Source organism: Chrysemys picta, chromosome 5 (genome assembly GCF_011386835.1).
Source record: "Chrysemys picta bellii isolate R12L10 chromosome 5, ASM1138683v2, whole genome shotgun sequence".
NCBI classification, from domain to species: domain Eukaryota; kingdom Metazoa; phylum Chordata; order Testudines; family Emydidae; genus Chrysemys; species Chrysemys picta.
In genome coordinates, this window is record NC_088795.1 from 55,338,146 (window position 1) to 55,365,761 (window position 27,616).

General features: G+C 41.4%; 1 protein-coding gene across 4 annotated transcripts in view; it reads right to left on the reverse strand.

Moving 5' to 3' along the window:
- FREM3 (FRAS1 related extracellular matrix 3) overlaps positions 1-27,616 on the reverse strand; it is a 125,144-nt gene that overhangs the window by 46,754 nt on the left and 50,774 nt on the right. For 3 of the 4 annotated variants that reach the window (XM_005284465.4, XM_042850284.2, XM_024103426.3), the window contains exons 3-5: positions 19,551-19,697; positions 10,894-11,124; positions 2,426-2,551 (exon numbers count right to left, since the gene is read on the reverse strand). In XM_005284465.4, coding sequence (XP_005284522.4) covers positions 2,426-2,551; positions 10,894-11,124; positions 19,551-19,697 — 504 coding nt within the window. The remainder of the gene's footprint in view (positions 1-2,425; positions 2,552-10,893; positions 11,125-19,550; positions 19,698-27,616) is intronic. The other variant, XM_065597761.1, reaches the window with a different exon arrangement.

Here is a 27,616-nt window from a genome sequence, read left to right on the forward strand (position 1 = left end):
TAAGTATCAGCCTGTAGACTCCAGCAGCCAATCAGGTGGCAGTGTCAGACAGCTTCACTCATTGGCTTGCCACGAGACTGGATCTGCTGCAGGCTGGCCCCTGACAAAACGCCACTGAGAAAGCTCCATGGCGAAAGTTAGTGAAGCTAAAGCCATCTAATCTCTGTAACACCGCTATAGGCCAGTGTAATATTTGCATCTTGTCATGAGACCCCACAACTGGGCTGACATACTTAACATCTGAAACTTCAACAGGCTCCTCCTTCTCAACAGCCGACATGCTTCACAAACCCAAATCTATTTGCCTTAATGGATCTATAAATCTTTCAGCATGTGCAGAAACCAGAACGCGTTTCCTAAAAGCAAAAAACCCCAACAACTCTCTTTAAATATGCTGTTCACAACCTCTCCCATTATGGTCTGTATAATCTGAGTAAGAAGTCATCCTTTATCATAGGAGTGGCTGGTAGTACAGTCGATTATTAAGGTTGTCCAATGTATGTCCCATTATAAGAATCTATTTTCAGTTGTTTATAACTTTGACAAACTACAGACAATAGTTTCTTTCACTACACAACCCTGATTCATTCCCAAAGCAGGTCTATCTGTGCACTGAGTGAAGCAGGAGTTCTGTGAAAAAAATAATCCGTGGTGATGTAATTAAAGACTGTATCATAACATATACACACAAAGAGGCTGAATTATGTTTACACAGGAAACCTTAATTCAGGCATTTCCTATCTTTTGCGTGCTTGACTTTAAAACCTGAAGAATGTTAATTTAACGTAGGTTTTTGTGTTTAGTAAGAGATGTTGTTGGTTTAAACACACAGTCAACTGTATTTGGTAAGGTGCAGTTCTTAAGACTCAAGCAGATTTGTTTTAAGGGCTAAACTGAAACCACTGTGAGACTATAACTATTATGACTTGATACACATGAAATAAGGGCATAACTGTGAGGTCAGATCCCTGTACTATAGGTATTGTTTATGAATGTTCACTCAAATATCTTACAGATGAACTGCCAAGTTAAAATGAAAAATGCAAGCTAAGGCCCCTAATCCTACAAATTTCTGTGGGTGGGTGGATATCTTTACCCACACAGTCCCACCAAAACCAAATAGGGCTCCATGCAGGAACAGAGGTCTGCCTACACCGAGATAACTGAAAGATCAGGGCCATAGGGGCTAATTGTGTCAGCAATGCTACCAAATTATTCACTCTGGGATGTCCTTAGCTAAGCAGAGAGCACCAGAGGATTTTACAATCACTGAAAAGAATATTTTAAAATGTAAGCTAGAATGTATTTCAGAGCTGTATTGCCCGGCCTGGGGCATGGTCAGTGGGGCAGTTAACATACATTTCTGGGTTTATATATCTTGTAAATTAATTTCTGAAGTACACTGATTGTATAAACTTTTGATCTGAGCATGGTCTCAAGCTGCACAAACATGGTCCATCCAGCCAGGGCTGCCCAGAATGGGGGGCAGGTGGGGCAATTTGCCCCAGGCCCCGGGCCCCGCAGGGACCCCCACGAGAGTTTTCCGGGGCCCCCAGAATGAGTGAAAGACCCTGCTCCAGGGGCCCCGAAAAACTCTTGTGGGGCCTGGGCCCCCGGAGCTTCTTCCGCTCTGGGTCTTCGGCGGCAATTCGGCGGTGGGGGGTCCTTCCGCTCTGGGACCCGCTGCCGAAGTGCCCCCCACGAATCCTCTGGGCGGCCCTGCATCCAGCACACATAAAATAGTTTATCATGAGTGACCCTAGTAACAATTTTGTGTATGTAGGCCACATGGATCCCGTTCCTGAAAATTTGCTTAAATTTACACACTAAAGAGTTCCACTCATATCAATGGAACTACTCATGGTAGATAAAATTATGATATGGACCAGAGTTTGTAGGCCACAGAATCCATGCAACTTCACCTTGGAAGATGGACGGCTAAGCTACTGGTTGAAAGATGAAATAGTACTTCAGTGGCAATGAGAACTTCAGAAATATAAACAAAAACAATACGTTAGCTGTAGAGTAATTGCTTATTTTCCTTTATACTATAGTATTTGATTCTGCCATTAATTTTATTAGTGTTTAAAGCACCATTTTTGAAATTGGGCAGACTGCAGTTATCTGTTGAATGCCAACAATAATAGCATCTTGCTCAGAAAGCGTATACCAGACTTTTTGAAAACTATCCCTAAGATGGGCACTAGACAAATGAAAAATAATAGATAACTTGCAACCAAAAATAAGACCTGATCCAAAGCTTATTGAAATCAATAGGACTCTTTCCATTTGATTTCAATAGGCATTGGACTGGCCCCATATTGAATAACATACATGTACATTCATATTAATGAAGTGTCTCTATTACTCCATGTAAAGGCTGGCACAACATTGTATATCTTTGTTATCTTAGTAGGTAACATACCTTGATATGTGGAACAAATGACCATTAGTTCTTGACTGATATCTCCAGATCTCCTAACAGGAATTAACAGCTCACCAATATCTTCCTCTACTCTGTACTCCAGCCAGGGAATGTACACTATAGATTCTGGAAAACAGAAAGGGTAAGAGACAGAGTATAGGTCAGTGCTGATGTCATTGATGAATTTGGTCAATAGAGAGGTCTAATATGCTGTGCTAAATCCTTGTATATTTATGTTTAGCTGCATTCAAACCAATGGGAGTTTAACCTGAATCAGGATTCAATTCAACAACTGAATCAAGACCCCAGGACTCAGCCCATGGACTGCCATGGGAGCTGCAGGTGTGTGATGTTACGCCCCATGTTCTTTATGAAAATATGCTTATGATATGGATATGACATAACTAAGATATACTTTATGCAAGATGGCTCATGTAAGAGATCATTGGAAAGATTATGATTTACTAAATGTGATTATCCAATCTGTATGCCTGTATCACTTCTGTATCTGAAGTTAGAAATATTTGTTATACCAATAGAATAAAAACCAGCAGGATCTTATTAAGAGGGATAAGGCAAAGATGCCACATTTATTGTAAATATACTGATAAAGCAAAAGATAAAAGTAAACAACGTTGTTTGACTACTTATTTTTTATACATACACACATACATATATATATACATATATATATATATATATATATATATATATATATATATAGAGAGAGAGAGAGAGAGAGAGAGAGAGAGAGAGAGAGAGAGAGAGAGAGATTCATTTACACAATCATTTATTTAAGTTTTGTATAGGTGTTATAGTTACCAGCCTAGAAGTTGCTCATGCCAAGTTACTGGCCAGGTATCTTGGTCATGAGGATGGAGCCGAGTCTGTGTCAGGTGCACCTGATGCTCCTGGAGGCTGGCAGCAGAACCAGAGACTCAAAGTTATCAGTCTTTAGAGTCCATTCTTATAGGAATTAGTTCCTATGTTAGTTTATGGGAGCTGTTTTATCCTGCTGTTGCTGACTCAATCAGCAGATGGCACATTCCTGTCCAAAGTGGCACATTTCTGGTGGCTCCACACTGTCCAAAGTTTGTGTTTTTTATCCTTCCAGGTGATGGGGTGGGTCCCAGTTTACCCTCCGGGGGTTTCTGGTCATCCACTTGACACATTCTTTGGCCGATGGATACTTTTTTTTTAGGCTGGCACCTTTCTAACCATTTATGTATATTAAGCATTTATCAGCATACATTTTATCCTTAACCATATTTTAATTTACTGTTTCCACCACTTTTAGAGTGTATGCTAATTCATTTGAGACTCCCAGCCCTTTAATCACAGAGGGTGGGGGTCTGTCCTAATTTAATCTTATCCAAAGTGTTCACTGAGAAATCAGGGGTAACAAGAGCCTATAGGGCAAGGTAAAGCTGCTCGCTGAACGAGATCAGGGGTAGCAGGATAAGATAATTTAGGCTGTGTCACTCGCTGCAAGGGTTCAGGGGTGACAAAGAAAACTATACACGTGTTAAAAATGTTTAAGAAAAGACAAGGGAGAACAGTCTCAGAGACAGGAATGAAGTTTGAAGGAGCTCCAACCTCACCTTTTGTAAAAGAAATAACACCCTTTAAACAAATCCTTCAGAGATATGGGCACAGTCCTTGGACTGAACAAGCCCTTGCAGATGCTTGCTCTATTTCAAACCTGAAGGATAGATTGGCCCACTATATCCTCATATGTAAACCCCCAAATGCAGCAAAAAGAAACGCTGCAGGGATCTGGCTGCTGTGGGAGGCTTGTAATGACAGCTACCTCCGCCTAACAGCCTGTACAGAGGAAAACTTACTGTTTCTCGCTCTGATCCTGGGAAGGATTTTTATATTTGATGGATGAACCCTCGGTGGTAAAAGCCCAAGCAATACAGAGGGAAGCTTAGTATCTCTCCCTCTGGCCCAGAGTGGGTTAAAATCATAAGATACAAATCTTGTTCTGTTAAACCAAACTCTGAAAAATATAGGAGTTTGGGCAGTGTAGTGTGGTTTATGTTTGTTTGTTTGTTTGTTTTGCTTTGTTTTGTTTTTCTTGTGAGTGATATTGTGGTCATTTCACAATATTGAAAAAAATGTTTAAGGAAAGGGACCAGGAAGGGTGGGGGCTGGTTAAGAAGCCCACCCTCCTTGCTAAATTGGTAGTGGAACAAAGCTTGTGCCCATGGAAAGGAAAGGTTCATTGAAAAAAGCAGAATCAGGCCCAGACAAGCAGGCAAGCAACAAATAAAAAAATTGGTTGAAAGCCTTAAGGGCATAGTGGCAGGAGTAAAAAAGCAATAAGTGCAGGCATGAATCCCTGGAACAATACTTAAAATGGTAAAATCTAATTAATAAAGGTGTCATTTTGGAAAATAAACAGTACTTTAAGAAAAGACCCTAAAAAGTTAACTCTACAGAGGCTGAACAAAATTAAGCAGTTAAACTTTGTAAAAATGTTAAAAAGTACCATGTTAAAGAGAAAAGGAATTCTTGGTTTCTTTACAGCCATTCTGAAGGAAAAATGGGCCCTTTTCCAAAGGAATGTCTGTAAATAATCCAGGTATTTAAAATAATTTGACTATAAACAATTTAGTCAAATTTGTTAAAAACATGAGGGAATTCTATTAAAACTTAACTGACCCAAATGTATAAAAAAAATATAATCTATGTACAGCTATGTAAAAACAGCAATGTAAAAAAAATGTTAAGAAAAAAAAATGTGTATGTATCTATTTGTCTGTGAAAATATGTAAAGTTCTAAGAACCTAAACCAACACATCTGGTTTGTAAAACTCCTGTTTTGTAAGTTTAAGATAAATTACTTTTGTTTTGTTTTAAATAATGCCACTAAAAATCCATTTAACTATTTAATTCAAAGTTGCAAAACTGACAGACCTTTTTTGCCAGACACAGCTAATCAGTGTTGGCTGGCTTTTGGGATTTGGCATTTAACCCTTAAGGGGTAACTCGGTGCTTTACAAAATTTAAAATGTTTTTAATAAAAACCAAAGTTGTAACTGCAGCAGGGCAGTCAAAATCAGAAAAATAAAAAAAGATTCTGGATTCTTCTTGTTTGTTTGTTTAGTTGTTTTTGTGTGTGTAACAAAATAGCAAATGAGAGCTGTAGTAAAAAAATAAAAAATTAACAATGCCCCTCTGAAGCAACAGCAGGGGTGAGGTGCACAAAACAAAAAAAAGCACTGCTAGAAACACCGAGCCTTAAAATGGCTCTGTGTAATCAGACTGTCACTTTGACGAGGGTACATAAAAACTCTGTAAAAACAAAAGAAAGCAGCTGCAGTTTGGCTTCTATGGAAGACCTGTAACAAGGTATTCCTTCAATTGGCTACTTGCAAAAATAAAAAACTGCACCAAAATTTACAAGCCTCTGCTGCAAAAGCAAAAAAATAAAATGTATGTCCAGCAGTCACACTAAAACAAAGAATAGCACAAGCCCAAGCAACCCCCCCCCCCCCCTGGAAAAATTAAATACCATGGGTCAGGAGAGACATATTTGGTACACCGATGGTAGTTCCATGGTGGTGCACGGTAAAAAAAAAATCAAATATGCAGCCATTAATTTAAAAAAAAAGGTACTATAGGGGTATTTGGATCATGGCTCAGCACAACATGCTGAACTCCATGCCATATACCCAGTCCTAAAACAATATAAAACAGAAAACTGCCCCAAAACTGTATACATCTATGCTGACAGCAATTACTGTGTAAATGGGGTGCAATATTGGATGTTTGATTGGCAGAGGAACAATTGGAAAGCCACAGATGGAAAAAAATAGCATATATAAATAAATGAAAATGGATTTATGCCTGGGTTACCTCTCATCCCAACCAGCTTAAAATCAAACATGTTAAGGCACATAAAAAAGGCTCTGCAGCTGAAACAGTATAAAATAACCGTGCTAATGCCATAGCCAGAAATTATAAAGAAATAGCAGCGGTAACCCGAAGGCAGGAAAAAAAGGTATTAAAAGCAGTCCGCGTCCCAAAAAGGATTGAGAGGCAGAAACTGGTTATAGCTCATCAGTTCATGCATGAAGAAGTAAAAGGGACGCTGAAAAGGTTAAAGCAAGTGGCAAAATGGAAGGGGATAAAAAATAATGTAAATACATGGGTCAAAAATTGTATACAGTGTGCCAAAAATAAAGCTTGTCCTCCACACCAGCCTCAGATGCTACATCAAAGAAGGCTGGGACCCTGGCATAAAATCCAAATTAACTTCATTAATAAATTGCCAAGGAGTAAAGAAAAATTTCAATATCTACTTGTAATCACAGATTCCTTTTCAGGTTGGGTGGAAGCTTTCCCTACTAGAAACAATAGCGCCCGCACAGCCGCTAAAAAACTATTCGCTGAAGTGGTTTGCAAATATGGGACTCCCGAAATTATCGACTCAGACAAGGGAGGATCCTTTGTGGAAAACATATTAGGGGTTTCACACAAACTCCATGTCCCATACAGACCGCAGTCTTCAGGACAAGTATCTCCAGGCCATGGCAAAATGGCTGGAGATTTTAAAACAGATTTTTTTCTAAATGAAGTGTTAACGCCCTTTTACTGAGAGAAAGGGAGAATTTACACTAACAAAAAATGCACCACTTAATTAGCATTTGTGCAGCCCCAAGTACCAAACACACTGTGGCAGAGACCAAGCAGGTTCTGCCAGGTTGAAAGCACTGTGCTAATTTGTTTCCAAGCTTCTATCTTTCAGGCTCTAAACCAGAACATCAAAAAAGCTGGTACCAGCTGAAAAGTTATAAAAAACCATGGTTATAGTGTCGCGACAAATTCTGTGTTCAGTGTTGCATGTTCTGTGTCTGTCTCTAGTGGTGTCCTGTGCTAGCATTGGGTCCAGAAAAAAAAGGGGATACTACACTAGACAAGACAAATGTCTTTTCTTCTACTTCCCCCATATCCATCCAACTTATCAATCACCACTTATGTCCAAAAGACTTTGGTCCCCAGTGCATCAGGTTTATTTTTTGTTAGGTTCTCTAATAGTCATTTTGTTGTTAATTTTTAATATTGATACATTTGTATTGTTAGTTACATTTGCTTGTACTGTTAATTCCACACTTTCCTCTATGCACTCTGTATTCTAGTTCCCCAAGCCCTGAAGGGTAGTTCTTGGGCCCCCATAACCTGTAAAACCTTAGCCCATGATTGCAGGGCCCCATCTTTCAGGTCCCCAAAAACCTCTTAAAAACAACTGTTAGAAATAGGGGATTCTGCATTAAAAAGGTCCTAACCTCAGTAACTTTTATTGTTTAATAACTATTGCAGCATCAAAATTGAACCTCATTTTATTTGTCAATGTACCTAATTATTGTAATGGTTTTAGGTTTTATTGTATTCCCAATTATTATAATTAATTGTTTGCATTTCTGTTTATATTATATCTGGTGTTTGGTCAACCTGCTTATAATTGTTTGGTTTGTTTACAACAGATCACCTGTGCCCTACAATAACAACTACTGTACTGTAATGATCATAGATCAAGGGGCGGAGTGTTGTAGGAGCAGCACTGATCTGTATGCAAACGGCTATAGCTATGGGATGCACTGAAATGCAAATACTTGCCCTATCTACCTTGAAACACAAAATGTTTTGGTTAACTTTGGGTAATATTAATGTTTTAATGCATTTGTTAAAACAAAGAAAATAATCTCTGTTTAATACTTACCAATATAACTGAATGCAGTATGTTTCCAGCACTGTAAAACCAAACTTGTTAATTGGAAAAATAATTGTAAAAATAGCACATCAACAGTCTCTGAAGGCAAAGGTATGGAAGGTTAGCCCACTCCCCATATTACACATGGGATCATTCTGGCTGCCTCGAACCTCGAGCCAGTGGGCTGGGAAGGAAGGAAAACTATTGGACACTAGAGGTTGTACCAAATGGACTCCTCAAAAGTGGGTATGCCTCACCTTACCGGTTGCCCCAAAGCCTTGTAGTAAAAATGTTTCATTAAAATCATGTATGTAAAATAAATTAAATAATAACACCAAAGTATTGTACAATAAACAATATGTCTGTATCCACTCATGGAAAAAAGTATTTTGGAAAAATAAAAGTGTTAGCAACCCCCCCCAGTAAATAAATGTAAATAATTCTCTGAATGGTCCCCAATTACCACTGGCATCCTATCAGTAATGCTACACCCCTTAATAGTAGTCTTAATATTAAATTGTATTTGTATAATTGGTATGTATGGCATGTGTTTTCAGATAAACAAAATGTATGCTAAATTAAAATCACAAACACATGTTGCCTCACAGTACCTTCTCTCAAACAGGTTAAAAAAAAAGTGACACTAACGATTATATAAATATCGTAGTGTCAAAAGGGGGATTATGTAGGGATATTAAAGAAGGTACTAACAGTGATTCCCCCAAGAAACAGTGACCCCCTCATAATTTGGCCCTCACACTTTAAAATCCAACAGTTTCACCAAGTACAAAAATCTCTTGGGTCTTCTGTTAAAACTTGTAAGCTACTGTCTGTAGAAACCATTGATTATATCTATCCTGTGACTACTATGTAAAACTTACAAACAAGTTAACTGACTTTGTTATACAATGTAAACAAACACTATAAGCTGTTAAGTGTCTTTCACTTCATTCAACTGCTCCTAGGACAGCCCGCATTCTCCACCAAAATGTTATACCAATAGAATAAAAACCAGCAGGATCTTATTAAGAGGGATAAGGCAAAGATGCCACATTTATTGTAAATATACTGATAAAGCAAAAGATAAAAGTAAACAACGTTGTTTGACTACTTATTTCTTATACATACACACATACATATATATATATATATAGAGAGAGAGAGAGAGAGATTCATTTACACAATCATTTATTTAAGTTTTGTATAGGTGTTATAGTTACCAGCCTAGAAGTTGCTCATGCCAAGTTACTGGCCAGGTATCTTGGTCATGAGGATGGAGCCGAGTCTGTGTCAGGTGCACCTGATGCTCCTGGAGGCTGGCAGCAGAACCAGAGACTCAAAGTTATCAGTCTTTAGAGTCCATTCTTATAGGAATTAGTTCCTATGTTAGTTTATGGGAGCTGTTTTATCCTGCTGTTGCTGACTCAATCAGCAGATGGCACATTCCTGTCCAAAGTGGCACATTTCTGGTGGCTCCACACTGTCCAAAGTTTGTGTTTTTTATCCTTCCAGGTGATGGGGTGGGTCCCAGTTTACCCTCCGGGGGTTTCTGGTCATCCACTTGACACATTCTTCAGCCGATGGATACTTTTTTTCTAGGCTGGCACCTTCCTAACCATTTATGTATATTAAGCATTTATCAGCATACATTCCATCCTTAACCATATTTTAATTTACTGTTTCCACCACTTTTAGAGTGTATGCTAATTCATTTGAGACTCCCGGCCCTTTAATCACAGAGGGTGGGGGTCTGTCCTAGGAGCAGTTGAATGAAGTGAAAGACACTTAACAGCTTATAGTGTTTGTTTACATTGTATAACAAAGTCAGTTAACTTGTTTGTAAGTTTTACATAGTAGTCACAGGATAGATATAATCAATGGTTTCTACAGACAGTAGCTTACAAGTTTTAACAGAAGACCCAAGAGATTTTTGTACTTGGTGAAACTGTTGGATTTTAAAGTGTGAGGGCCAAATTATGAGGGGGTCACTGTTTCTTGGGGGAATCACTGTTAGTACCTTCTTTAATATCCCTACATATTGACCATGTATCTGTATTTCAAATGTGCTACTTTGGGTGTCACCCACCATTAGCCCTTCAGGTACAACAATGGAAAAGCCAAAGAGGGCTGATGGCCCATTAGCAAAGACAATGGACTGTGAAAGGGCTTAGTCTTCCTGTGGATGCTCCAGACAGCCTGTAAGTAATGGCTGCCACAGCCGTGCAGAGACATGGGTCACTTGGTACTGGACCCCCATCCCTTGGAATGCCAGTGGTTTTCCACTGCAAGACAAATGGTTCCCGCCATCCCCAAAAGCTATATAAGGCAGGGGAGTGACATCATGGTGGTTCTCCTCTGTCTCCCCATCCAAAGAGACACTGAAAAACACCTGGAAGCAAGAACTGAATTGTGGGGAGAAGAGTTGAGCCCATGTTGGAAGGGCATCGGCTTGTGAGTAATACCTGAAGTCCCAAGCTGCAGGCCAGTGCAGCTGCCTTTCAAGACTTTCTGTAATCTGGCTGTGACAATATTTAGGGTGAGAAATTACTATCTGTAGCTAATTTATTTAGTGAATCAAGCTTAGTTTGCGTGTTTTGATTCATTTGCTTAGTAAAACCCCAGTACATCAGGTGGCATCCCAGACGGGAGGGGGGGGGGGTTCCAACCCGTCAAAGGGTAATCAACATTTCTCGGGATCATGAATTTTGTGTTCCAGAATGGCAGAAGGGGAGCAGTAAGTGCCACATACCGTCACCAGGATCCACAATTTCAACTGTTGCTATTTTTGGAAACTCAAGGGCAGCCATGATAGGATCAGACAAAATGATCTGGAAAGTTTCAGATGCTTCATATTCATCATCTATGGTTATCCTCACTCGCCAGGTAGCTGTGGTCTGTCCTGGATTAAACTGGACTTGTCTCTGAGCTTTCCCTTTGAAATCTTTATCTTTTTCTGCTGTTCCATCTTTAGTCCCAATACCTGAGTAAAAATTGGAAAAATTATTGACTTCCCAAAAGTTTATGATTTGTGTAATGAATCAATTGAATAAGACAAGATTATATTTTTTTTTTTTACAAGTGTCTGCCAATTACAGATCTTTAGAAAAAAAGTGTTTGTAAGATAGATCATACATTGCTGGAAAATGTATTATGGGGCACATTTTAAAATGTGGTACTCAGGATCTGACCCTGCAAACACTTATGAATATGAAGAACTTTATTGTATGAATAATTCCACTAATTTACCCAATGTGTACCTAAAACCTGTATTGGAATGTACAACTACTTCAGTGTATGGTTTCTTGGCAAATATAGATTTGAATTGAGCAGGTCTGCTCACACTGCAAAATTACTCATATACATAAGTATTTTCTGGATTAGGCTCTCAAGTTGTACCTACAGAAAATGTTACAGGTGCCTGTTGAGGCATGAAAAAAAATCTACATGAATTAATTGCATACTTGAGCAGTTACTTGCACACATAAATGCACATTTTTTCTATTGAAATGGATGTGCACATATTCATTGCAGGCACAACACAGGCATCCACATTTAAAAATGTGTCCCCCATCCTAGCACAAATTGGCCACTACATAATCACAATAAGGTCTTTATTGTAATTTCTCTAGTTGCTTTTTATTGGGTTTGTGCTTGTATTAGTTTAAGATATATGGAATTCTTTCCCGTGGGGTGGGGTAGGGAAACATAGCTCAGTGGTTTGAGTGTTGGCCTGCTAAACCTAGGGTTGTGAGTTCAATTCTTGAAGAGGCCACTTAGGGATCTGGGGCAAAAAATCAGTACTTGGTCCTGCTAGTGAAGGCAGGGGGCTGGACTCTATGACCTTTTGGGGTCCCTTCCAGTTCTATGAGATAGGTATATCTCCATATATTATTATTATATTATTTCTTCCCCTATTAGATCCTTGAGGATTTCCCCCATTCACACAACCCTTACTCTTGTAGACCTACTCATGCAGCCACCAACTTGCCAGACAGAATGACTTGACTGGACCCTTTTCCAGGAATCACACAATATAGAGATGGACAAGCCTACTAAGTCATTTAATCTGTAGGGTTCTTCCTACAGAAAATTTACTTGTTTTATTCCCAGTTTAGTTTTAAAGTGTTGTAAGTAGTCAGGTTTCCATCACTTCCATTAAGATATTATCCCCCCAGCTAAGAAGGTTTTCCTTTGAAGTTGCACATGGATCCATTTAGTCTAAGCCAAAATTATACTGATAGCGGATTTAACCCTAAGAAGGTTTACACTGATACCTAAATCAGATGGCTAGAGCTGTGACAGCTCTAGCGAACACTCATAAAAGATGTGTGTCTCAGGAGAGAAGTTAAAACAACCAGAATGACAGAACAGTTGTTCCAGTATGCGAGAGAAATACATACAGAGAGATACAGTCTCAAAACTTGGACATACAGCTGGAAATCTAAGAGAGGTATGCCACATCTGTGAGTTATAAGATGCATTTTGCTTTTGCTATATACTATCCTTCAAATGTGTCCATAGAGTATTTCCTGTTTCTGTGTCAACTCATTTCATCCCAGCAAGGAAATAACTCATTCCTGAAGTCCAAAATTTCCTGACTGTGTAAGTGCTATAGCTTCATACAACTGTACTTAAAGATCAAGATTCTTGGATTCTCTTCCTGGCTTTGCTTCCAACTTACTGCCTGACTTTGTTCAAATCACTTGAAACCTCTCTGCATCAGTTTACCCATCTGTAAAATGGTCCTTATAATAATGACTACCTATTGGGGTGTCATGAGGCTTAAACTGATTAATGTTTGTAAAGTACTTTGAGATCCACAGATAACAGCATTACAGAAGTACAGAGTTTTTAATAAGAAACATTTTTTAACAAAATGAAAGGTACCATATTTTAAACATATAGCATAAACCAACCTAGATGTGTATTGAAGAGAAAGTTATTTCATTTAAAATTTAAAGGTTTTGCACTTTAATTTTTCAACTGTAGAAATTTTACAGTTAGGTAAATCGAGAGAGAGAGAGCAAGCAAACTAATAGACTCCAACTATGAGTTTAATAAAGCAAGGCTCTATACCCCACCATGGGGTTTGGTGTTCATTACTGTCTAAAGGTTTCTACCCAGCATCAAATCAAATAGGTGGACTTTTTTTTATTATGGTTTGACACTAGCAATTATGAAACACTTTACTTCCCTGAGATGAGAATAACGAGCCCCTGTCATGTTGAATCCCTTACCTGATTATGAGAGAATTGGATATCCTGAAAACTGCAGTGTAAAATCATTCCCAAATTAGGACTCCCAGTTCTTACACTTCAGAAATATTTAGGAATGCTTGACCAAATGGGCCAAATGGACACTACTACTTAAAATCCTTGATCTGAGGTGCATGGAGTGTAAGCACACCTAGAGCAGAGCATCCATAGGGACACTACTTAAAAAAAAAGGAAGATCTTTTGGCCCTCTTGACCTAGACTTTTTCTAGGTCAAAGAGAAGAGCTCTTTCATTCCTGACCACAGGCATAGGAACCTATTTGTCAAATCAATCCCTCCTGTACAAGAATGCATGGAAAGAGGAAAAAAAGTTACAATTTCTACATATTTGAATCAGTGGAAAACTTCATGCATTTACTAATTGGGAGGTAGGATTAGTTGCCAATAGCTAGTGTAAATGTCCGACTTTCTGAAGGATGATGGATTATACATACAATTGCTATTACAAATTATGGTTTAACTGTAAAACAAATCTTTGTAAAGAGGGTTTTTTCCCTCCTTTTTCTGTCAGTTCATGTAAAGATGACAAAATACCTACTAGCTGTTGCATCACATTTTGCAGTTGTAATAACAGGTCAGTGAGAAAGGTTACCGGCCAGGCCAACACAAATCATTATAATGTATTTATAGGATTTTTAGAACAGATGGGACCTTATGGTCATCTAGTCTGATCCTCCTGCAGGATACAGGTCTGAGAATTTCACCCAGTAACTTCTGCATCAAACCCATAACTTCATTTGAGCTATAGCATATCTTTTACAAACATATCCAGTCTTGATTTAGAGACTTCAAGTAACAGAGAGTTCACCAGATTCCTAAGTAAGCTGTTCCACTGATTAATTACACTCCCTGTTACAGATTTACACCTTACTTCTAGTCTGAGTTTGTCTAGTTTCAACTTCCAATCATTGGATCTTATTATGCCAGTTTTTGCTAAATTAAAGAGCAGTCTACTATCCAAAATCTCTTCCCCCATGTAGACTGTGATCAAGTCACCTCTTATCCTTCTCTTGGATAAACTGAACAAACTAAGCTCCTGTTGCTATATGGCATGTTTTCCAGACCTCAGATCATTCTTGTAGCTCTTACGGAGGTTGTTTTAAACAAATAAACAGATACGTGGGGGACAAGAGCCAGGATCCAGAAAACAAAAAGTAAATTGATGTTTAAGAAACAAACAATTATCTTCATTATCTTTCATATGTTTTCGCTTTTCTTTGGAATTCGTTTTATTCACTGTGGGATTTTCCAAGGTCCCAAAAGAACCCAACTAGGCTCCCAACTCTCAGTGAAATTTGATGGTTAGAGCACTTGGCTTTCATAGGTGCCTTTTACGCCAACAACAGTATCCCCTACACTGGTGTCAGCCCGTTGAGTCCCTTGTTCTAGCTCAGTGGATCCTTTTTTCGGCTGCTTCACAAACTGCTCCTACATAGGAGCTTCAACCTCCTGATTCAGAAAGCTGAGGAACAGAGTGGGTTGGGGAATTTTTCAACAAAATTTTCTTCGTTGAAAAATGTGGATTTGTCGAAACTGGAAACTTTTCACAGGAAAGGCTCAGTCTGTTTAGAGGAATTTCAAAATTCCAAAACAAAAGTTTAGAAATTGTCTAAACATCAACAATTTTCACATTTTCATAGTGAACAAATTTGGTTTGCTGGCTTGAAATTTAGAAATGTAAACAAATTATAGTAAAAATGTTCAAAATTGAAACAAAGTTTAAAACAAAACAGTTTTTTTTTTCAGATTTTTATTCTTTTTTTCCCCGTTATCTACTTTTCATCCCAATTTGGAACAGGAAGCATAAGTAACTAGCACATATTGTAAGGCAGAGTGGCCCGTTAGCACCTCTGCAATCATAGGACTCAGGCCTTGGCTACACTTGCAAGTTAGAGCACATTAAATCAGCCCCAGGCGCCCTAATTCCTGAGGTGTCCACACTGGCAAGGCATGTAGAGCGCCCGGACTCTGCACCTGGAGTATCCCTGGTAATCCACCTCCAGGAGAAGCATAAAGCTTGCTGCGCCCCAGCTGGAGTGCTGCAGTGCCAGTGTGGACACCCTGGTCTATTAATGCACTCTGATCGGCCTCCAGAAGTTTCCCACAATGCCTGTTCTAGCCACTCTGGTCATCACTTTGAACTCTACTGCTCTGCCCTCAGGTGACCAACCGTCAGACCCGCCCTTTACATTCTCTGGGAATTTTGAAATTCCTTTTCCTGTTTGCTCAGCCAGACATGGAATGCTCTCAGCGTATCTTTCCAAGTGACCATGCCTCCATTATGGAGCAATGGCAAGGTGCTGGACCTCATCAGTGTTTCGGGGGAGGAAGCTGTCCAGTCCCAGCTGCGCTCCAGCTGTAGGAATTATGATACCTATGGGCAGATATCAAGGGCCATGATGGAAAGGGGCCATGACTGGGACGCACTGTAATGCAGGATTAAAGTGAAGGAGCTGTGGAATGCCTACCGCAAAGCCCGCGAAGCAAACCACTGCTCCGGTGCTGCCCCCACGCCCTGCCATTTCTACAAAGAGCTGGACATGATACTTGGGGGTGACCCCACCTCCACTCCGAAGAGCACCATGGACACGTCAGAGGCCGTAGCAGCACAGAGTTCAACAAGGCAGGAGGAGGGTGCTGAGGAGGGTGGGGGGGGGGGGCCCAGAGTCAGAAGATGGCCCGACATCCCTATATGCATGCAGCCAGGAGCTGTTTTCAAGCCAGGAGGAAGGTAGCCAGTCGCAGTGGACGGTGCTTGGGGAAGAACAAAAAGCTGGTAAGTGGCTTTTATTTTGGGAAGGTAGTTGTTTGGTGTGGGCTCTTGGGGCGAGGAGGGTTGCAGAAAGAAGGGTTAGGGCTGCGTGTATGCCTACATGTGGAATAGGGCGTTGATGTGCTCTCTCACATCGCAGTAGTGGGCCTCCGTGATCTCTTCAAAGGTCTCATGCAGAAGCTGGGCAATCCGCTTGTGCAGGTTCCTTGGCAGAGCTACTGTGCTCCTTGTTCCAGTAAGGCTAACATGTCCACACCACTGTGCTGTGAGAGGCAGGGGGACCATTGCTGCACACAGGCATGCAGCATAAGGGCCAAGGCAGAAGCTGCATTGTAGTAGAAGACCCTCCCTTGCTTCCCAGGTCACCCTCAGCAGCGAGGTATCTTCCAGGACAAATTTATCCTGTGAAAAATGTGGGGACAGTGTTCAGTATAGGGGCCCCCTGCAGCTGCTGGCTCTCCCCAAGGCACAGAACCCCAGAGGACTGTACAGCCCCAAAACAATCAGTCCCTGTGCTTACTCACCATTTTGGGGCTCCTATGGGTTATGTGCGCTCGCTTTGGGACAGGCACTTTCTGCTATTGCATACACTGTACTTGTCTTTAAGTTCAGCCGAATCATTGCTCTGTCTAGTGTGAACAATGCTGCCTCTGTTAAGTGTTACATTTTGGCTTTACAGATGCAACCTTGAGATCACAGCCATCCTTGTTTTCAACGGCCGAAAGACTGCAAAGAATCAGGAAGCATCCGCGAAGAACCAAATAAGTCATGCAGCAGTCCCTTACTGAAAATCAAAGGCGGGAGACTGAAAGGAGGCTCTGCCAGCAGAATGCGGATCGCCAGCACCAAAGCATGGAGAGCTCCTAAGCATTATGGAGTGCCAAGTGGACTCGATGGAGGTGCTCATAGCACTGCAGATGGAGCAGATCTGTGCTCGCCCCCCCCTGCAACCCTTGTCCCCAAACTCTTTACCTTGTGCCCCCATGTCACCACCAACCCACTTCCCCCAACATCCGGTTTCTTATTGCCACCAGCTGCCTCCAACACCTGTAGCTTCACCACCCAGCCCTGCAAACTACAACCCTTACCCACTGCACTCAACCATCACCATGCCCCATCACCATGCATTTTAGCCAGCCGGAAGTGCTGAATATGATAACAGGACATACGCAAATCTGTGATTGTCCCATTCCCCACCCTACCCCCTTCCCACACAGCACAGATGTGTCATGCCCTTTCTGTTTCCCCAGCAGTTGTGTTTCTTTTCAATAAATGAATTCTTTGACTTTGAAAACATTCTTTATTGCATTAAGTAAAATATACCATAACCCAGGTGTTGGAGAAAAACACAGTTCTCACTCTTTTGGTTGGTGTTGAACCTCTGTGGTCCGTGCCTGAGTGAAGCTTTCACCCTTCCCTTCACAAATGTTATGGAGGGTTCAGCACACGGCTATAACCGTGGGGATGTTGTCATCGGCCAGGTCCAGCTTCCCATACAGACAGTGCCACCGCGGTCCTTTAAATGGCCAAAAGCACACTCAATGGTCATTCTGCACCGACTCAGCCTGTTGTTGAACCGCTCCTTGCTGTTGTCAAGGCTCCCTGTGTAGGGTTTCATGAGCCACGGCATTAAAGGGTAAGCGGGGTCTCCAAAGATCACAATGGGCATTTCGACTTCCCCTATGGTGATCTTCTGGTCTGGGAAGAAAGTCCCGGCTTGCAGCTTCCTGAACAGGCCTGTGTTACAAAAGACGCGTGCGTCATGCACCTTTCTGCACCAGCCTGAGTTAATGTCCATGAAATGCCCACGGTGATCCACAAGCACCTGGAGAACCATAGAGAAATACCCCTTCCGATTTATGTACTCGGAAGCTAGGTGGGCTGGTGCCAGAATTGGAATATGCGTCCCATCTATCGCCCCTCCACAGTTAGGGAAACCCATTTGTGCAAAGCCAGTCACAATGTCACACACGTTGCCCAGAGTCACAGTCCTTCTGAGCAGGATGCGATTAATGGCCCTGCAAACTTGCATCAACATGATTCCAATGGTTGACTTTCCTACTCCAGACTGGTTAGCGACCAATCAGTAGCTGTCTGGAGTTGCCAGCTTCCAGATTGCAAGAGTCACTCGCTTCTCCACTGGCAGGGCAGCTCTCAATCTCATGTCCTAGCGCTGCAGGGTGGGGGCAAGCTCAGCACACAGTCCCATGAAAGTGTCTTTCCTCATCCGAAAGTTCTGCAGCCACGGCTAGTCATCCCAAACTTTCATGACGATGTGATCCCACCACTCAGTGCTTGTTTCCTGAGCCCAAAAGTGGCGTCCCACGGTGGTGAGCATGTCCGTGAATGCAACAAGCAATCTCGTGTCGTATGCGTTATGCGAGTCGACATCGTCGGACTCCTCACTGTCACTTTGTAGCTTAAGGAGTAACTCAATTGCCATTCGTGACATGCTGGCGAGACCCATCAGCATATTCCTCATAAGTTCAGGATCCATTCCCACAGACTGAAAGGGAAGACTGAGCGCGCAGTACAAAAAATGTTGAAAGATGGTGCCAAATGTGGACAGAAGCACAGGGATTGCTGGGATGCGAAGCAATGCATCACGGGGCATTGGGACAAGCTCCAAGATGCCCCGCACCCCCTTCCCCTTCCCACAGCGCCAGAATGGGAAGAGGTGCTCTGTTGGATAGCTGCCCATAATGCACCACTCCCAATGCCGCTGCAAGTGCCGCAAAAGTGGCCACACCACTGTGCTTGCAGCTCACACTGTGAGCACATGGCAGCGCTTTCCCTGCTGCAGTCTCTGAGGGCTGCTTTAACTCCCGGTGCTCTACATCTGCAAGCGTAGCCATGCCCTAAAAGAGGGGTTTAGTAGGTTACAGTTTGTTGTAATAAGCCATAAATCCCGTGTCTGATTTATATGACTGCAGAGGTGTTAACGGAGCACTCTTCCTTGAATGGTCCGTTAGAATACGTGCTAACTACTTATGCTAAACAATCTGCTCCACCTTGCATTTAGCTATTATGCTCAGAATACCTTTCCCAGACCTGAAGAAGAGCTCTGTGTGGCTTGAAAGCTTGTCTCTCTCACCAACAGAAACTGGTCCAATAAAAGGTATTACCTCACCCACCTTGCCTCTCTAATATCTTTGGACTGAGATGGCTACAACTACACTGCACACATAAAGAGCCATGTACCAACAATAAATAACAACCGTGGTGTTACTACTGTGGTCCCTGGATGTTGAATAGGTAAAAAACAGCAGCACCAGCTGTACAGTCACTACTGATGCTGCATAACAAAGCTGCCTCTCCCCCACCATATGACATCTAGAACAATTACAAAAGTAACTCACTGATGAAAGACGTCTCTCCTAAGTATCCTCTGCGCTTGAGAGTCACCTCCAGGAACTTGGAGTCCTCGTCTACAATGTAGTACTCTTTCTCCAGTGAAATCCAAGCCCAGTTCAAATGGAAGCATTGGCTCTTTAGCTTGTTTCCTCCTGTAATTAATGGGAATAACAGAAACATCATGATACAGCACATGAATTCCAGGACAGGGCTAGAATTCACTGAGATTGTCATTCAAATGTACTTGCTTTGGCATCAGGGCAAATTAGGAGGCTTTTTTTCTCATCTATGTATACTTGGGAAAACAAGTGCCCAAGCATGGAATAACTGAGTACCTTCCTACAAGCTCCCACAATACACACTAAAATCACACTCTACAGACACGAAGGCCTGGTCAGGAGGCAGAGTCAGTGTGGTTTAGAGTACAGACTCCCTAACTGAGCTAGCCATTACTTCTGATAATGGAAAAGTCTGGGAAGGTGGCTTTTCAAGGAGCCATGGCTAGGTCAGAATGTGGTGTCACATTAATGCTGCTTTTGCTATGCCAATGTACACCCATCTGCACACAAAAAATTGAATGTAGTCTGAATTTACACATATGCCACATGTTTGTGTATTGAGTAATAAAGTGAGATAATCACATAATACAGAATGTGGTAATACTTTGCACAAGAGGAATAATCTGGAGTTGTGATTAAGTGTCCCTTCTTATTCTTAGAGAAATAATTTAACAACATTTCAGATAGTCTCATCTATATAAAAAAACAGAGACTGAAGAGAGAACTATGAATTTAATGTCAAAGTTAAATCATACTAAACACTTTTTAAAGGATGCTTAGGGAATTTGCACATCTAATTTACATTAGAACCAACAGGAGCCAGATGTAATTTCCTTCTTGCATCAATGGGAGACCACATTAATATTGTTATTTCTATTATGGTAGTGCCTAGAGGTTGTAGCTGAGACTAGGGTTCCATTGTGCCAGGCAAAATAAATGCCTTTATAGCAACAGTAAAGGCCTAATCCAACTCCCACTGAAATCAGTTGAAGAACTTCTGTTGACAGCAGTGGGAGTTGGATTGGGCTCTAAATCAGGAGTAAGTCCAATAAGAATCTATGAAGCTCCATCAATGTAAAAGCAGTATGAGATCATAATCAATCCTAACATGATTCCTTCCTCCTACTCCATCTGACATTTCCAGCTTCTAATCAATTGTACTCCTGAACTAAAGATTCTAATGGCACCTAGGAAACTCAGCATTCATCAATAAAGAAATCCTGAATATCACCTCTGTTAGCTGCTGAAGTTTAGGGCTATTTACCAATCTGGAACCTTTTCAGTTTAGCTGTTTGTTTACTGCTCTGGCTGACACAGAGTCACAATGTGTAGTCTGAAAAATTACCTCTGAAAACATATTCCACACATGCATCTTTATGACTGGTGTGCAATGGCCAGTGGAGGTGGGGATTTTTTTTGTCCTCAGAAACACCCCAATAGATCTTATAATTATTTCTGATGCAAAGTGCAGTTCAGTGCGATTAATGGCCAACAATCAAAGTTGTTCTTGGTTGCTATTTGATACAGCCTTTCTTCCTTTTTCTCCCCTTATCTAATCAACTGTTGACAGTGGTGTTTTTTTTTTTTTTTTAAATAACCCAACCTTAGGTGCCCCAAATTGCCAATGCTACTTTAGCCTGGAAGTGGAAGATTGGAAACAAATCAAGTGTGAGTGTGATTCAGAGCCAGATTTTTAAAGAAAAATAAAACTTTTTAAAAGAATCTTTTGACTTCTTGAGAGATACCTGACACCTGTAGGAGTGTGCTTATGTTAACAGACTCCACAAGTTTCCAAGTACTTAATCCAGTCTAGGATAAACTGGAACACTTCTAATTCCTTAGCATCTACAACCAAAAAAGAGGTTTCAATTTAAGAGTACAACTTGCAAATTATGACACTACATAGACACTTACAGGAGAGACAGTGCAACTACATGTCTGGCTACATCTGTTTCCAATCATGAATATTGACTTCTTTTGAAGTCAGTGTTTGCATTCTAAAGCACTCACCCCCTTCAAATCACAAAAAAGAGCAAACAGTTTTCTCCATGCACCTGAACTAACTGCAGAAAACAGAGGTTAGTGATGGGATGGGGAACTTGTACCGACTTCCCTAGGCCTTTACAACTTGTACATTATGAATGGAGAAAGAGAAAGCAAACCAAGCGGTTGGTCATGCACTCTTCATGGGAAGAAACCATGAGTTCACCGTGTCTGGGTGGGTTAGAATACTCTCTGAAATTTCTTCAGCAGCAACATTCCACACACACTGGGCATATTGGCCTCAGTCAGTCATTAGAAATGCAATTTATGATGTGGCTCTGCAATCTATCACATATGTTCATATGTACACACTCGGGAACACATATGTATAGATACAATAGAAATATCACACAGACAGTGGAGATATCCATGTGAAAAATTGCCTTTGGTGATTGCCCTTTATGCTACTGTTATTTGCAGTGGAGAGAGCTGTTGTTTTTATGGGCTCTTTATGTTGCATTAGCATTATTAAGGCAGCCTGATTTTTCAGGTACAGAGAGATGAAAACAGGAATGAAAATGTATTTTTAAAACTCTCAAAATATTTCTGAAATACTTTATCTCCAACATCCATGGTAGTGTGGTAAAAGCTTTATTGGGAAAGACCTTCATAACTCACTTTTGGCTTTCCGCCCATGGACACTTAAATAAAGCGTTTTTTCTCCCATGTGGATGTAGCAATCTTGTTGCTAGTGTGACAGGAGCGATATGGGACAAAAGATGTCAGTGTGCACTTGTTGGTTTCATGAGCTAAGGGGGATTCTAAAACTCACCTGTAATGAACAATATCAAAAGGTGGGTGTAAATATTCATTCTTACTGATCAAAACCAAAACACTGTCTAAATATTCCTATCGTCACGTTACATAAATATTTTTCCAAACTTAGGGACCATTTTTGTTCCACTTAATGTTGCTAATGTTATTGATGATGAAATAAAAGCATAGTTCACTGAGAAGTTTATATTGTTATGGTATAACGATACATATAAGCCATTACAGTCTCTCTTTAGAATCAGCTAGTACACGGAAAGAGCAACAACACAGACACCAAAAACAGTTGAAAAAAAGTGTATTTTGTATATGTTCACTTATGAAAGCAACAGTGACCTTGGCACAGTGCATATCTTGAGGATTAACGACTAACTGGAGGAGCTGATGACCCAAAGCAGCTGGTCAATCCCCAGGAAATGCCCTGTACCTCTGTCACCACTGCTGAATAAAAGAGCAAGAGGGGTACAAGCACACACCATTTTTCAGCAATGCATACTTCAGACTTTGACTTAGTTACTGTGACATTTTGTAAATTCACACATTAAAAAACCCTGTTAACTTACAGTTAAAGTTGTTCAAGCTCGTTTCCCATCAATGCTATTGAAGAAATCAAGAAACTCCTCAGCCGAGGGAAGATGACATCCAGAGCAATCTCAGCCCCCTGTGTCTTACCACTCAAACAGCACAACACCTACAAGTTCCCACAGACTCTTCACCTCTACAACAGACTTCTCTTCTCTTTCCATACAACCTCTCTGACGGGCTGGCTCTAGACCAAATGGCACCGCAGGCAAGGAGTGTCTTCGGCACCCCTCCCCCCCCAATTTGTTAAACTTTTGAATACCTTCTTTTTTATTGCATTTGTAGTTCATTTCATGACTTTGATGCACAATTTGCATGCATGATTTATCCCTGTCACATAAGAAGATAAATTTGCACACTAGGATCTGTAAATCTGTATTTATTCATGCCATATATAAACAAAATAAACAAAATTGTTTCCTCTAAGCTTATAGAAACTTTTTAATTTTTAAGAATAACGGAAATGGCCTAAAATCAAGAAATTGAACTGTGCACTCACATTGGGTAGACCAGTATTAAATAGTGTTACAGTAGGTGACAACCTTAGAATGTTAACCCTAGTCCTTCAATTCAAAAGGTCGCTTTTCTCGCCTTTGCTTTCGCAAGCTGAAGCACAGAGTCAGAGAGATCCAAAAACTGGCCAATGGCATTTTCAAGTGATAAAATAGCAAGTGACGTCAGTCTCTCATTGGCCACCAATCCATTGAAGATATGTTTTAATAAGCCTGAGCTTTGAAAAGCTGCACTCATCACTTGCAACTGTGACCAGGAGCGTGAGCAGAATCCTCAAAGCTACCCACACATTAGGGGGGGTGGGGGGAAGTGTCCTTCAGCTCTGCATCATGAATGAATTGGAGAACTTGTAGTGGAGAGTGCTTCACATATTGCAAAATGTGACGGATGTTGTCCATTTTGACAGAGGTCTTTATCGTTAACTTCCGAACATTCATTGACATCCAAATATGCGTCAGCATCCAGGGAAGGTCTAGATAATTGTTCAAAAGTGTTTCCCTGCCCACTGGCAGCTTACTAAGGTCATACAAAAAGCCCCAGATCTTTTCGTGGTGCTTTATTTCTCCAAACCTTCTTCAATGGACACATGAGCAGCATCAATGAGTGAGCAAAAAATCTCCCTCTTGAATTTTTCTTCTGCGCTTCCCAGCACCTCACCTCTGTCTTCGGAACCAAACTGTCTCTTCTTCCAATGAATCTGAGTTTCCTTGAAGAGAGGCTTAACTCTTATGTTTTCCTCCATTTCTTTGGCAGCAGTGATGCCATCTTCAATCCGTTGTTTCTGTAGGCCACAATGAAATCAAGGCAGCTTCTCATCAAAGTAGTAGCAGTTGCGATGTCCATCGACTGAATTTGTAATGCCTTGCTTGCAATGGTTACTTGGAACAGGATATCGTGCCAAACCACAATTGAGATCAGAAATTTGAAATCAGTGATCTGGTTTGCCAGGCTTTGCTCCTTGTTGGATTCCAGCCTCGGCTTTACTTGACTACGTCAGTTCCATCAGGGCATCAACAACCTCAGTCACTTGGTACCTCACTGGCCTTACACTGTTAATGCAGTTCTTCCAGTGACTGTCAATAAAGTGGCTTCACGGACAGATTTGTAACATTGTCTGTGAGGACCTTCCACCTGATAGCTGATGCTAAAACCAGGATGTAATTTGCTAAAACCTTTGCAGTACTCCGAAGAGAGATACTGAATCTAAAGACAATGATACTGTATCTGACACAACCAGGTTGAGGAATGGCAGCCACAAGGCACGACGAAAACTCTTGGATTCAGCACAAGAATCCTTGCCTGGATGCCACTGTTTCTTCCCTACATGTGCGTGCCATTGTTGTAGCCTTCGCTGTCACAGTCCTGAAGCTTTATTTTATTCTCATTCAAAACGTTCATAAACAGTTCTGTTAGGCCAGTAGAGTTGTCCATAAACCAGAAACAGATAAAGTGTTCCTTTACTTGGATACAGCCATCCTCATCATCAACAAATCTTACTGTAAATGACATCTTTTCACTGTCACTAACGTCGGGAGTGCAGTCCATTATTACAGGATAGTACTTTGCTTTGCCGAGCCACATTAATATGTTATCAAGCACCTTCCTTGCCATAAGGTCAAGCAATTTGTTTTGAATTGTTTTGCTTTAGTAGTGGTCCATAGCTTCTTTACAAACTACTCGATGTAGGTGCTCATACATGGCATAATATTTCCCAAGTTGCTCTACCAAGCTGAGGAAATTACCATTATGCTCAAGCACGTTACTCCAAAGCTGGCTTTCTACATTAATAATACACTGGTTTTCTGCATTTATTCAGCTTGAGCCTGGATTCTACCTCCATCCATTTGAAGTAGGCTGTAAAATGGCCAGGTGACTTTTCATGTAGATTCAGGGCATCAGCTAAGTTATGCCAGTAATTGTACCCAGAAAGCGCAAGTAATGATTTGGCATTCTTATGAAATATTTTGCAACAAAAACAGAACACTCTGTTAGTTGATTTGGAGTAAACTAGCCAATGCTGATTCAGTTTCTCACCTTTCATGAGCACTCTTTTACAGTCTGGCTTTTAGAAGTGCCGCTTCTGCTCATTTCCTGGAAATGTCAGATACTCAATTTTCCCCGGCCCGTTCAAAATTGTACAATCAATATCAGCCGAGTTAAGGATCGCTAGCCATAAAGTAGGATCTGATATATTGATTTCTGGTGTGCAATTTTTCTCACTGCTGTTTCTGTCATCATGCAAGGCTGATTCTTCTTTATCGTTTCTCTCCTTCTCATGTGAGTCACGTTCTTCTTTATTACTCATTTACGCCACCAGGAAAACTGGATGATTCTCCATCACTTTCCTCAAACTCCCATTCCTTATCTTCAGGTAAATCTGCTAATTCCTTAGTAATAGGACTTCCATAATTTACGCTTCGCTCCTCAATTTCTTCTGCACTGGGACGATTGCCACTTCCTAAAGCCCGGTCTATGTTGTTCTGTATCAGATATTTTCCTATCCTATTTGCCCCTTGTTGCAAATTAGATTGCAATTGAGCTTTTCGCTTCCTATACTGAGCTCCTGAAGGCTTCTTCAGGGGCATCTTTTATTTTCTACAGGGGAAAACAGACATTATTAGGGAGAGCAAAAGTCTATGTTCTGCAGTCTTAGGCCTGGTCTACACTATGAGTTTAGGTCGAATTTAGCAGCGTTAAATCGAATTAACCCTGCACCCGTCCACACAACGAAGCCATTTAGTTCGAAATAAAGGGCTCTTAAAATCTATTTTTGTACTCCTCCCCGACGAGGGGAGTAGCGCCGAAATCGACATTGCCATTTCGAATTAGGGTTAGTGTGGCCGCAATTCGATGGTATTGGCCTCCAGGAGCTATCCCACAGTGCACCGCTCTGGACAGCAATCTGAACTTGGATGCACTGGCCAGGTAGACAAGAAAAGCCCCGCGAACTTTTGAATTTAATTTCCTGTTTGCCCAGTGTGGAGAACACAGGTGACCACGCAGAGCTCATCAGCACAGGTAACCATGCAGTCCGAGAATCGAAAAAGAGCACCAGCATGGACTGTACTGTAGGTACTGGATCTGATCGCTATATGGGGAGAGGATTCCATCCTAGTAGAACTACGTTCCAAAAGATGAAATGCCAAAACATTTGAAAAAATCTCCAAGGGCATGATGGAGAGAGGCCACAATAGGGACTCACTACAGTGCTGCGTGAAAATTAAGGAGCTCAGACAAGCCTACCAGAAAACCAAAGAAGCAAACGGAAGATCCGGGTCAGAGCCGCAGACATGCCACTTCTACGCTGAGCTGCATGCAATTCTAGGGGGGCGGGGGGAGGGGCGCCACCACTACCCCACCCCTGACCGTGGATTCCGAGGAGGGGGTAATCTCAGCCATGCCTGAGGATTCTGCGGACGGGGAAGATGAGGAGGAAGAGGATGAGGATGAGCTTGTGGAGAGCACACAGCACTCCGTTCTCCCCAACTGCCAGGATCTTTTTCTCAGCCTGAATGAAGTACCCTCCCAACGCAGTATCCTGGACCATGAAGCCATGGAAGGGACCTTCGGTGAGTGTACCTTTGTAAATATAAAACATGGTTTAAAAGCAAGCATTTTTTAATGATTAATTTGCCCTGAGAACTTGGGATGCATTCACAGCCAATACAGCTACTGAAAAAGTCTGTTAACGTGGTTGGGGATGGAGCGGAAATCCTCCAGGGACATCTCCATGAAGCTCTCCTGGAGGTACTCCAAAAGCCTTTCCAGAAGGTTTCTGGGCAGTGCAGCCTTATTCCATCCTCCATGGTAGGACACTTGACCACGCCATGCTAGTAGCAAGTAATCTGGTATCATTGCATGACAAAGCCTGGCAGCGTATGGTCCCGCTGTTTGCTAGCATTCAAGCAACATCCGTTCTTTATCTCGCTGTGTTATCCTCAGGAGAGTGATATCGTTCATGGTAACCTGGTTGAAATACAGGAATTTAATTAAGGGGACAGAGGTGGCCGTTCCTACTGGGTTGTTTGCCTGTGGCTGAAAAGAAATCCTTCCCTGCAGTTAGCCAAACGGGGGGTGGGAGGGTTGTTAGGGGCATTGGTGCT